This window comes from Alosa pseudoharengus, unplaced genomic scaffold (assembly GCF_046254945.1).
Source record: "Alosa pseudoharengus isolate Yale_2024_CS ecotype anadromous, Long Island Sound unplaced genomic scaffold, YU_APseudo_1.1 YU_APseudo_1.1_scf_7, whole genome shotgun sequence".
NCBI lineage: Eukaryota > Metazoa > Chordata > Actinopteri > Clupeiformes > Clupeidae > Alosa > Alosa pseudoharengus.
Genome location: NW_027468859.1, coordinates 32,178,108 through 32,191,550, shown reverse-complemented (window position 1 = coordinate 32,191,550; position 13,443 = coordinate 32,178,108). Strand labels below are relative to the sequence as shown.

Below are 13,443 nucleotides of genomic sequence, written 5' to 3'. Positions count from 1 at the left end.
TTCGATCATGGCATTGCATTCTACAATTGTGCTGAATGTACACGAAAATGTAGTAAATAAGCTTCGTAGAAGTATTGTTCTCAGTTGTAAAAAATTGGTTGAAATTGAATGCATGGCACCAACATCATCTTTGCAAAAGGCACACGGTTTCGGAGAGAAATTAATGCGATCGAAAGTAATTACCAAAACATGAATCATATATCAGCCAAACGTGTATTTATTAAATTAATCCATATGACAAATACAGAAGATATTTTTTTTAAAAGAAAACTTACATGTCTGCTGAAAATAAAAATCCCCAAATGTACCATAAATCGTAAAGCTGTTGGCATAGACGCGTAAAAAGCAATGGTCGGTGATAGAAAAACACAAACGCCCATAAAGAAATGTCCACAAAAAATCATCAAAAATGTTGAAAGCGCGCTTGGTTCCTTATTAGGCGAAGATACAATATTTATTCCTCGTCTCCTGGGGATGAGGCTCCTCCGTCTATTGTCCTCCCATTCCTCAATGCTGATGCTTAATTTTCAAAACTTCTATATTACCAAGGGACCTACGACATCAGCCGGAGAAATACCCTGCAAGTACAAAATCCGAGCCAGGGAGCGCCTTTTGTGCAGAGGGAAACACGTTACAGCCAGCTTTTACCCACTCCGCGAGGCCGCCATTCATTTTCACGTGCTATATTTGGGATTTTTAACGCATTTTATTCGGTAGCGCGAGGAAAGCGGGGTTTCCTGGATCGCGAGAATGTCAGCCACCTTTCCGGGACTGGTTCACGATGCGGAGGTATTTTAATTCATTTTTATTCTCACCTCACAAATCCGTTTCATTTAATTAAATTCCTCACCCAATAAAGTAGAGAAAGAGTGAAATGGGTTATGACATCTGTCGCGGCTAGGACTTTACTGCACTGATATGGTAGGACAAGGATAAAAATTGTGCAAGCGGTTGCGGAGTACTGCAGACTTGGTGTAACTATTTGTCTCCGGTCCTTTAAAAAATAATAGCACCTTGTTGTATTTGGAGGAAAATTTGAGACTCGGGTGTGTGAGGCTTTGGCTCACCGTGATTAGAACTGTTTTGTTATGGAAGACTCCGGTGGCACGAGCGCTTACTTGCACTTATGTGAGCGCATCGTATTGGGACAAAAATCCTTTGCAGCCGAGACAATAATGATAATAATATTCTCTTTAGGAGCGCGAGTGGCGAATGATAGACACGTAGGGAGGAAAAAAAACTTGCAGCCGCTAACACGAGCTGCCTCACGCGCTCCCCTCCCAGGCATCGGGAGATGACATCGCCGTCAGGTACTTTTCTGAGGCCACTTTGAGCTCGTGTGTGTTTGTGTGTTTGGGAGGCAGTTTACGTCTAGCTTGCTTTAGCGCGTGCGAAATGCTTTGCTCACAGAGCGCCCTGTGCTGCGGTGGAGTTGCGAGCGCGTGTAAATGACATCCCTCATATTTTTCTGTCTTTTTACCCTCCCCGGTACAGATACGTCACGACGGATCAAACAGCTACCGTTTGATGCAGCTCGGATGCTTGGAATCTGTGGCCAACTCCTCTGTCGCATACTCTTCCTCGTCTCCTCTCACGTACCCGGCAACCGGAACCGAGTTTGCCTCCCCATATTTTCCTACGAACCACCAATACACGCCCTTACACCATCAGTCTTTTCATTATGAGTTCCAGCACAGTCACCCGGCCGTGAACCCGGACGCCTACTCGCTCAATACGCTACACCACTCCCAGCAATACTATCAGCAGCTCCACCACGGCGAGCCGGCAGACTTCATCAACTTACACAACGCCCGGGCGCTCAAGTCGTCGTGCCTGGACGAGCAGCGGCGGGAGCTGGGGTGTCTGGACGCTTACCGGCGACATGACCTCTCCTTGATGAGCCACGGCTCTCAGTATGGGATGCACCCGGAGCAGAGACTACTGCCCGGGGCCGGGCTGGGACTCCCGCCTCCGGGGGCCGAGGACCTACAGGTACCATCAGTGTGATCCCACTGTTAAAGCATTGAATACAACTCTCTCTTTTGCATACACACACACACACACACACACACACACACAGACTGAAAAACACTTACTGATTTTCTCAGAGTGATAGCAACCGCCAAACGTAGTAAAAGCTCCACTTCATATTGAAGAGGTCTGTCTTCAGTGGCGCTCGCCCACAGAGATTAAGGAGAGATTACAAGACTACTTTCAATGTTCTGCCTTGTTGCGCTAAAACGGCTAGGTTAAAAAATATCTAAATTCGATGCGATAAAATCTGGATCCAGAAACTTGATACAAAAACGGGACACAAATATTCAATAGGTTAGGCTACGATAAAAAAATGAATAGACTACCCTACACATTTTTGCCATATTTGTTCTATTGAAATATGCGCTTCTAATTACTTTTTTTAATCGGGCTCAATTTCCACCCAATGCGTTAAACAGCTCCATATTTTAAATGTTTCTTTTCATCGGGTATTTACATACACTAGACCTATAGCACGTCCATATTGTTCTAAAGGCAGAGGAATAACCACGCCGGCTGGAGAGCCGCTGTTGCTCTTTTCTCCGGTAAAAAAACGGATTAAGGGATTGGGAGCGCGAGGACAAAAGGAAAATCCTACACAGTAGAGCACCGTAGTTTATCCAATTTAGGACTTAATGTCAATCAACTGCCTCTTTATGCAGTGACATCTGAACGCTGAGGGCAGTTCAAGTTTAACTTGCAAGTTAAAAAAACACGTTAACACAAAAATAGGTGGAGAAGACCTCTAGTTATATTGGCTAATAATTAAGTAAATACATAGTATTCGCTTGTAGGCCATTATTGTAATATGGAAATACATACTTTCCAAGAAAATTAATATAGATAGTTATAATCCGCAAATGAAATGTTTTCGATAGACAAAACAGGCCTACTTCAATATAAGGAGCCTAGCTTTTTTTAAATAGGCTACAGCAAATCACAGAATTAGGCTACATTATGCTGTGTAAAATATCATTATGCGAGCATATTATTTTTCAGACAGTTATATAAATATTACGTTATTATATATTATTGTTATTGTTATGATCATTATTATTGTTGATGTAGTTGTTGTTAATAATAATAATACACATAATAATAATTATTATAACAATAATCATGATAGGAGATAATAATAACAATAATAATAATATAAATGTAATAATGTTGTTGTATTGTTTCAACTAGTTTCTTAGAGTATGTTGAAGTGATATTTAAAAAAAAAAATTGCAAACACACACACACACACACACACACACACACACACACACACACACACACACCGACACAAGACAAAAAACACAAAACACAAAACACAGGTCGCGTGAAAAGGTTTTCGACCTTTCTCCCGGACTGAATTAAACGTGCACCCAGTAAAGGCTCGGAACAGATGCGGCCAGTCTCGTGCGCACAAGCGCATCTTTGAGCTGCTAAAAAGATTTGGCACGCAGGACAAAAGGAGCTGCCATACCTTTAGCTCACGAGCGCGTAATTTATGCCTGAACTGGCGGGTTTGTATATTGATTTTATAATCACTTTAGCTGCGGAAAAGAGAAAAATGGAGCAGGAGTTTGTTAAAAAGGCTTACAAGACCTCTTCAGTATGGTGCTGCGAGCGCGCGCGTGTGTGTGTGTGTGTGTGGCTGGCTGAAACTCGGCCTAGACTGGTCATGGCTCGCGAGACGGATTAACTCTTTTGATAAAGTCTCGTGTTCTTCATGCTGATGACATCACTGATAAATGCGCGAGTCTGGCGAGCATAAAGTAGCTTATTGGTTAGTCTTATGTAACAGGTTAGGTTTTCACACACACACACACACACACACACACACACACTCACACACACACACACTCACAGATCCTGTCTTACTCTTCCTCACTCACTGTTATTTATCTGAATAAAAGCTATTATGTCAATATCTGATATATATAGTGTGTGTGTGTGTGTGTGTGTGTGTGTGTGTGTGTGTGTGTGTGTGTGTGTGTGTGTGTGTTCAGGGCTCTGTCGATGCACAATGTGGACTTGTTCTTAATGGCCAAGGAGGTGTGATTCGTAGAGGTAAGAACTTTTGTCACTCACACACTTTCACCCTATACACGCACAGACACACAGTTACCTTTTGCTTTTTTTCAGTCATTGGTCACTGGGCACTGCACTAATTACATATAAGTCTATAGTGCTGCGTGTAGGGCATTTAAGTAATGTATTTGTATTTCAACGTATCTCTATATCAACTTGCCCTTGTAAAATAATATTTTAAATACAAATATATACACAGAAATAACTGTTTTCATCGTGAATTTATTTTTATTTTGTACATATGATGAATGATTGTATTAAAAAAATTTGCATAGTCTGCATGCAGTATAAAACACCTGCCCTAATTTCATATTGAATATCCCGGGTTTGTTTTTCGTTCTATGTTGACATTATTTTATATATATATATATATATATATATATATATATATATATATATATATATATATATATATATATATATATATATATATAAATCTAATTGGAAATATTAAAGCAAATCAGTACCAACAACTAAAAATAGAGTAGCAGATCATTATATAGGCTACATGCATACCCATTTAATTGTTCTTATGTTATTATATTATATTATATTGTATTATATTATATTATATTATATTATATTATATTATATTATATTATATTATATTCCCTTCGTGCAAAGTCCATATAAAACTCATATTGTGTATGTCGCCTAAATGCTGTGTAATTATAGTCGTTTCCTTTAATTACTTTGTTGATAAAAAAAAGATGATATCAAACCGTGAAGTATTATTGTGAATGAGAAATCATTTTATTTAGTTTTTTTTTTTTTTTCGTTTGTCTATATGAGTGAAAGGTGGGAGATGGGCATGATATTCTGAAAACTGTAGGCTATTTTTTCGTTGGTAATTGTGTGTGTGTTGGGTGGGCACGTAGCCTAGTGTGTCTTTACGGGTTGCAATCCTACTCATGTTTCATCAACACCATAGTGATTTCATAAAGTCAGTTTTTGGTGTTTGCTAAGTCATGGCGCCTGTACCGGTCACAGTCTCGTGCAGTTTTGCCTCGGTCTCTTTGTCTATTGCTTCAAAGTGCCCGCTTGCACAAGGCTTCTACACACATGTGGAGTTTACCATAAAGCGCGTGGCGTCTCGGGTTCTTAATTTTTAATAAACTCTGTCTAGGTGTTGAGCTCGCGGCTCACTCGCGCATAGGCGCGCGGATCCCAGCGCGATCACTTCCAGTTAATGGTGTGCAGGATTTAGCCGGGAGCTCCGCCGCTCCAACCATCACAACCAATAATCTTTGCTTTACCTCGTGCTCCTGTATCGATAGCTTCTCTCGCCTCCGGCGGCTGCTTTGATATGTTAATGCCGCGCGGGTCCAAATTCAGTGGAGATCATATTAATGTTGTTCACACTGACTGCAGCTTTGGCTTCATTGAATATTCAGATAACCTTTTTCACAAGAAATCACTCAAGAAACGAGGATCCTACTTAGAAAAGTCGTCTGTGTTTTAATCATTAGTATCCCTCTTAGCTTTCAGGAATTTGATCAAGCTTACCCCCGCCTAGCCAGGCTTTTCACACCGTCGCGCGGGTGCGCGCAATGGTTTTGTGTGCTGACTGAAAGAGGCAGGAGGCGCGCGCTGTAAACACAGTAATTGTTGAAATAGAAACAGGATGACATTTGGCCTATGTCTTTTTTTCTTTAATTTTCGTGGCAAACTCGTAAAAAGCATTTGATTCGCTTTGTGATCGCTCGCGCGCTGCCTCAGGCTACTCTCCGCGCTTAAATACAGCTATCGCCTCTGGGCCCGACGCTCGCGACCAGACTACCGGCAATAGCTCTTTTTCAATTGCCCTTGGCAACATAAAATACAAACTACTTTGAATCAAAACATTTTGGGAGGAATTAATATGTTGTTGAACTTGCATGCTCTTGGAGATCTTGGGTTTGTCAGACCGCTTTAAGGTGACTGACGTTACACAGACTAGGTAAAGACCCACAAGTAGGAAACACTAGGTGCATACAGACATACACAAACACACTGAGACACACACATTCACACAAACAGAGTATTGCTTCCTTCAATGCATTCTGGAGAACCATACATAGCGCAAGATGGCAAAAGAAAAAAGACAACCTCATCTTTAACAAATATTTCAGCTTTGTTCACATGGTGTGCAGTAGCAATAGGATATCATTAGAGAGGCACATAAGGTGCTCAGCTGCATTGATATCAAAGAATAGATTTCTTTCACAATAACATGTTTATCGGCTCTATGAAAGACCATAGGTGCCAAGAGGTGTATAGTTCAGGGCATCGTCTGTAGTCTCTATGTCACTATATCATCATTCACCACCATGTTTAAGTGGATCTGTATAGGTTACACATATATGGACATGAGAGTGAAAAGTCTTCTTGCTGCATGCTCAGATGCTCTGTTTCAGAGTCATCTACTTTCAGATGGTGTGAGGGGACACCGGGATGCATCACAAGGGTCATCATGTGTGTTCCCACGTTTCGCTTCTGTGTTAACAGTGTGTGTGTGTGTTGTGGCTACAGGTGGCACGTGTGTGGTCAACCCCACAGACCTGTTCTGCTCCGTACCTGGCAGACTGTCCCTGCTCAGCTCCACCTCCAAGTACAAGGTGACGATAGCGGAGGTGAAGAGACGCCTCTCGCCGCCCGAGTGCCTGAACGCATCCCTGCTGGGGGGCATCCTAAGAAGGTACCAGAGCCCATCCACCTCCATAGCCATCCACAGGCCACACAGAGTGTGCAGTGTTTCCCTATACATTGACTTATTTGTGGCGGCCCACCACAATATTGATTTTGCCACCATAATATCAACATTGACCACCACACAATGATTTTCCAGGTTGTACTAAATTGTACTTAAATCTGGTTAGCATCATAACCACACTGCGCTAATTTAAAACTGTTTCATTCAAGTTCATTCTGCAAACCTACCACCACAAATAGAATTCAATTATGTGGGAAACACTGGTGTGAGGCTTCTAGAGCTCTGTTCTAGAATCTTTGACAGTAACCTTGTCTCACCCACCATTCCACATGGTTTAGTCCTCCATGCATTCCTGCCTTTTCATTCTCAAAGACATCAACCATATTATTCACATATAGGTATTCATGTCACTGTTCAGTCTTCCCATACACATAGATATTGACAGTGAATTCCTCAATTCCTTATTATTAAGTCATATACGCCTCAGAGCTTTGCGTATCTACATCGGATACACATATACATTAAAGTATACAGTTTGCAGTTCTTGCTAAACTCTTCCGGACATGCGGGATGAATAGATGTCCTCAGAAGATTCCTGGTTAGTTCAGGTAGACAATGTTTTTGTGGTTAATTCTGTCCTAGATTCTTTTGCTAGAGCATCAATTTTAGTTATTTTGATTTTTAGCCACGAGAGAATTGCCTTGAGAAAGTTGAAGTGTTGCACACCTTACACTGTCCTCTACAAATCTGGTTTAAAGTTTGAGATCCCACTTACAATGTACAAGACCCTGAACTCATACCACACTATAGACAATGACCTGGGCGCTTTCCCCAAACGTTCGTTACGCAACCCAGTAAGCGTCCATTCTGTCTGATGAACACTCGGAAATTACACCTGTCTGTGGCTTTGTGTGGTTTTGAAAGGCCGTCAAGCTCACTGTGTGGATGTCCTTGGGGTGCAGTCTCTGTGTCCGTGGCGGGGTGTGGGCAGTGGTGATGCCGGGGCTGGTGCTGCCATCTGAGCATCTGAGCGTCGTGGCAGTGATGACAGCGAATGCTACGATTTCACATTTTTTAGAAAGATTACATTTTGTGCAACACGACAGGGCAGTGGGGAAAAAAAGACAATCATTGTGATTCGGTGGGAGAGATGGTTGTCTCATTCAGGGCTTGACACAGAGAGAGAGACAGGGATGGAGAGAGGGGGGAGGTGGAGAGAGAGAGAGAGAGAGAGAGAGAGATAGTCAGAGAGGAAGGGTGTGGAGGTGAAAGATGGCTGGATGCTTAACCCTCAGATGAAGGAGGCAGGGTGTGGATGAGGAGAATGAGGGGATGAGAAGAGGCACGAGGAGAGGAGAGGAAGAGGGGGAAGTGGAGGAACTGGGGCTCCATTATTGATGAGGGCTGGAGACTGGAGAGCTGAAATGAGGCCAACGAAGAGCGAGAGAGAGAGAGAGAGAAAAGGGGAGAGAGAAGAGACAGAGAGAGAGAAGGAGAGAGAGACAGAGGGGTGTGGGGGAAGGAAAAAAAATGGATGATCTGTCTTGTGTTGTGGAAGCATGTGCTCCCCACAGTCTGCATCAATCAGGGTAAGATTATCTCGGCTGCTCTCTCCAAACTGCAGCTATGGCTCTAATCAAACCCAACAACCCAAAATGTCACCCTTCGCCAGAGCCGCACACACTCATTTCTATATGTAGAAATGCATTAGCATGAGCATGGCTTTTTAGAGGTCAGTGTGCATTGCTGGATTATTGACGAAAATCGTGAGAGGGTTCTCTAAGCATTGTGTTTTTCCATTGCCATTCTGTCAAATCGAATGGAGAATGTTTCATGCTATCCTCACATACCTAAATGTGTTGTCAAGATGTCAAATGAATGTCTACATTACTCCTTCACATTTTAATGAAATAAGTCAACATTATTAATATATGCAGTGCAGTGAGAAGTTGTTTAAATCAGATGTGTGCTGAAATGAAATGAGGAGAAATGTTTGTAAAGAATCCGTAGCAGATGTAGTGAAGACATATTGAAGAATGAGGAGAAGGTTTGTGGAGAGAAGAGATGTGTTACCAATGGGCTTGTTCTCTCCGCCTCTCCTCCAGAGCGAAGTCGAAGAATGGCGGCCGGTGCCTGCGCGAGAAGCTTGACCGCCTCGGCCTGAACCTCCCGGCAGGCCGCAGGAAAGCGGCCAACGTCACGCTCCTCACCTCGCTGGTGGAAGGTAAGCCCAACGCCTCGGAGAGAGACACAACCAAGGGTCAGGGGTCATCCACGGTGGAAGTGCCTCTTAGAAATCACCGGCAGGATCAACACACACACACTAGTGGACTTCTGGTGTATTCTGAAGCCTGGTTAGCGAGGCTCTCCATTATATGGAAACATAGGTGCCCCCCGGAGCAAAGAGCCTTAACTGTGTGTTGAAGGTTTGCCTGGGGAGTGTTTACATAGACATGGATCATGTTTACAGTTCACCTGTCCGTGGTGTTGATTATTTAGGCTGTTCACGTTCAGACAGGCACTGCTAAAGCCACAAGGTCATGGCTTAAATTCCAATTCCAATGAAAGTATTTTATTCTCAACCTCTGATCTAACGGTTTGCCTGCTAATGGAGAGTGTAACATAACTGCTCTATCCTTGAAACTTTCATCCATGTAAAGACAAGTACACATTCAATATTATAAATGGTGGGGATGAGTGGGATAGCGGTTGCTGTTGCTGTTAGATTGCTATTAGTCATATATATTGGTGACAATATTGGTGAATTGCAATGCTTTATTGTAATTGTACACCATAGTAGCTATGTAGCAATGGTCTTAGAAGCCAACCTCAGCTTACAGGTCTGTGGTGTGTTTACAAGATATGAGTATTGTTGGAATGCATAGGCGGAGAAGGTAAACTCATATTTTATTCAAGGGAAATCATGGATTCATCATATATTGAAATTGTTGTTCATTGAGATCCTGATGTATTAGCTAGTAAAGAGAGCTTTTTCTCCTATTTAGTCAAATAAAAGAGCATATTTTCATGATTTCATTTATCTGTGTTTGCTTTAAATAATATAAAGTATATGGCATTAAATCCTATGTTGCAGCCAAGGCTCAGAGACCATTTTTTTTTGATTCCCTCCTTTATCAGAGAGATTCTCAAATATTGCATGGAGGAAATTAGGTCATGTCTAAAAATCCTGGAGGGAAATGGTCTTTATTATTTAATATAAATATCCTCACTATAGCATTGAATCAATAATAATAATAATACTAATAATAATGATAATAATAATAATAATTGCTTTATTCACTTTATCATCCAATGTTTTCATTCAAAACATAATTTTTTTTGGGGGGGCTTTTTATGCCTTTAATTGACAGGATAGTGGAGAATGACAGGAAGTGAGTGGGAGAGAGAGTCGGGGTGGGATCCGGAAAGGACTACGGGGCGGGAATCGAACCCGGGTCGCCGGCATACAGTGTAGGTGCCCCAGCCAGTTGCGCCACGGCTGGGGCCTCAAAACATAATTTTAATTGTTAATTACAATGATGAAGTCTCTTATTATTTCTTATTGTATTCTTATTGTAGTAGAGTAAGGTCATTAAACTGGCATCTGGCTCGTTGGTGTGCGTGGATAGCATACAGTAGTGCTGAGCCTTCCTCTGGGTTCTCTAGTGGGACCTTCCCTCAGCCTTAGCCTGTTTTCCTGGCTCCGTCTGCAGATCCACCAGGCTCCTCCTCAGACCCCCACACACCCCGTGCCCCACTTCTGCTGCCTGGACCCCTCTGCAGCATGCAGCCTCCACGTGCAGCACTGTTCAGTCGGACGTGCGCTTCTGTTGCTAGCAGAATCTGGAGCTAAGCGTTGAACTGTTTTGGTAGGAAAATGGGAGCTAATTGCTTTGAGGTGTGGAGTATGAGGAAGATGAGGATGAGAGCTAATTGCTTTGAGGTGTGGAGTATGAGGAAGATGAGGATGAGGATGAGAGCTAATTGCTTGGAGGTGTGGAGGATGAGGATGTGAGAAAGGGTAAATGCAACAACAACAAAAGAGGATGCAACCAGTTTCCACAGTTTTGGAGACGGCATAGCTCGAGGTCACTAACACAAGGTCTCTCTTTCTCCTCCTCCTCCTCCTCTCCTCATCCCTCTATCCCTTTCTTTCTCTTTCTTTTCCTCGGCAGGTGAAGCGCTCCACCTGGCGAGGGACTTTGGCTACACCTGTGAGACCGAGTTTCCCTCCAAAGCCGTAGGAGAGCACTTGGCCCGGCAGCACACGGAACCGAAAGAACAGAACGCACGCAAGAAGATGGTGCTGGCCACCAAGTAAGGATGCTTATAAAAAACAACTTAATAATACACACACACACACACACACACACTCACAAACATACACACACACAAATACACTACGGAAAGGAGACTGCTTGGGAACAGTCATGAAAACCACCAAGGTTATGCACACTTTTATACTGTCACTGGGGTTTATCTTTCATCTTCATCTCCATGGGGAGTTGAGTTCATTGTCAAATGTGATATTGGGGAAAAAATATAAAGCTTGTAGACACAAGGCATGCTGTCTGTAATACCAATTTGCTACATGAATTAAAAAGGAGTTTCGCAAACAAGCTCCACTTCCCAATTCCTCACATGGCAAAAATCCAGAACTAACCCACTTCCTTAAAAATAATCAAGTTTTACATGTACGCCTCAATACAGTTTTCTCACTTTCGCAACACCACCAAACCCCTGCTGGGCCTAAGACATCTCAGTCTGGCTGCAGTCTGTGCTGTGTAGCCCCGTGCTAAGAATATACTGATAATATACTGATGATATACTGATTATACTGATGATATTTTGATAATATACTAATAATATACTTGTAATATACTGATGACATACTGACATGTGTTGATATATACTGAAATGTGCTGGTTATATACTGACATGATACAGTAGTCACAGTTGGAAACAATGATCCCATAATTCCAGGATTTTGTGACAACTGATCAAGATCAGACCTTATCTCTGACACTGACGTGATCTACAGTATTTGCAATGAGTAATTTGTAGTGAAATACTCTTATATGTGTTTAATTAGTGTGTTTCATCATACATATGAATATGTAATATATCTATTAGGGCTACAGCAGGAATTGTTAAAGCCCAGACTATAGTGGGAGGGAATAGTAGGGCTTAGTTGCAGGCGTGGGCTTGAATCAGACACTGCCACCGAGGGTGACTTGGGACTGTCTCCAGACAAGTGTCTCTCTTCAGCACTGTTCCTGCACTATGAGTTGCAGGCTTTTGAAGCGCCACAGAGCTGTGTGTGTGTGTGTGTGTGTGTGTGTGTGTGAGTGTATGTGAATGAGCTTAGGGATTTCCACAACATGCTGTAACTTTGGTGAGTTTTGCTCACAGTCACTCACTCACTTGCTCACTCACTCACTCACTCACTCACCCGCCCAATGTGTGTGTGTGTGTGTGTGTGTGTGTGTGCTTGTGTGAAACGTTTCTGTTCATTTTCACAGGTTTCTGAACAGCAGGGATATTAATGTGCTGAGTTATGTTATGTGTTTGGAAAAAAAAAGCTGCAGGACACTCTCTAACCCCCACCCCCCCCCCCCCCACCCCCGTGTGTGTTGCCAGGCAGATCTGTAAGGAGTTTCAGGATCTGTTGAGTCAGGACCGCTCTCCCCTGGGATCCTCCAGACCCACACCCATACTGGATGTAGACATTCAGAGACACCTCACACACTTCAGGTACAGCACATACAGTACATCTCTCTCTCTCCTCCCAACACACACACACACACACAAACACAAACACACACGCATGCACACGTGCACAGACATATGCACACGCACGCACACCGACACACCAGACCTATAAAAACTAGACACCTTACCAAATTACCAACTTTCGATACAGCTGTGGGCAAACATCTATGAATTATTGAGGACCTCTCCCATATCTTTGCTCTTGCAGACCCAAATATGGCAATGTAAATGCAATTTCAGAGGTGTGCCCCAGAGTGGAGTACAACACACGTAGAATCTACAGCCTGAACAAGCACCGCTTCCTCTAGGAAACTATTGACACTTTATTTTGCATTGTTCAGGAGTGAACCCACAACACTGCGCTCACTGGTACACCTCAGCTTTAAGCTTGATGTACACACACACACACACACACACATCGTCACTTGCACTCTCTTCCTCTCACTGACACTCCCTCGCAACACACACACACACACACACACTCCAGTTTTGCAACTTATGGCCATCTTTGTTGCCCACACACAGAGACATTCTCTCTCTCTCTCTAATAGCTCCTAATAATTCCCACTCTAACATGTGGCATATGAGGTGCGGAGACTCACTGCCATGTCCCTCTCTCTCTGTCCAGTCTCATCACCCACGGCTTCGGCACGCCAGCCATCTGCGCGGCCCTCAGCACCTTCCAGACCATCCTGAGTGAGATGCTCAACTACCTGGACAAGCACTCGGCCAGCAAAGGATCAGGCACGCCCGATGCCGGCCAGATCAACAGCAACGTCGATAAGACGCCGATGCGCAAGTCTGGCGACGCCCCCGCCAAAGACGGCAAGATGGAGAAGACGGAATGACTCTTTTGACTTCCTACT

General features: G+C 43.2%; 1 protein-coding gene across 1 annotated transcript; it reads left to right on the top strand.

Moving 5' to 3' along the window:
* Positions 1 to 750: 750 nt before the first annotated feature.
* tfap2d (transcription factor AP-2 delta (activating enhancer binding protein 2 delta)) lies at positions 751 to 13,425 on the top strand. The gene is made up of 8 exons (XM_076273025.1): positions 751 to 789; positions 1,495 to 1,992; positions 4,032 to 4,092; positions 6,625 to 6,790; positions 8,911 to 9,029; positions 10,981 to 11,122; positions 12,446 to 12,559; positions 13,206 to 13,425. The coding sequence occupies exons 1-8, from the start codon at positions 751 to 753 to the stop codon at positions 13,423 to 13,425; spliced, it is 1,359 nt and encodes a 452-aa protein (XP_076129140.1).
* Positions 13,426 to 13,443: the final 18 nt, after the last annotated feature.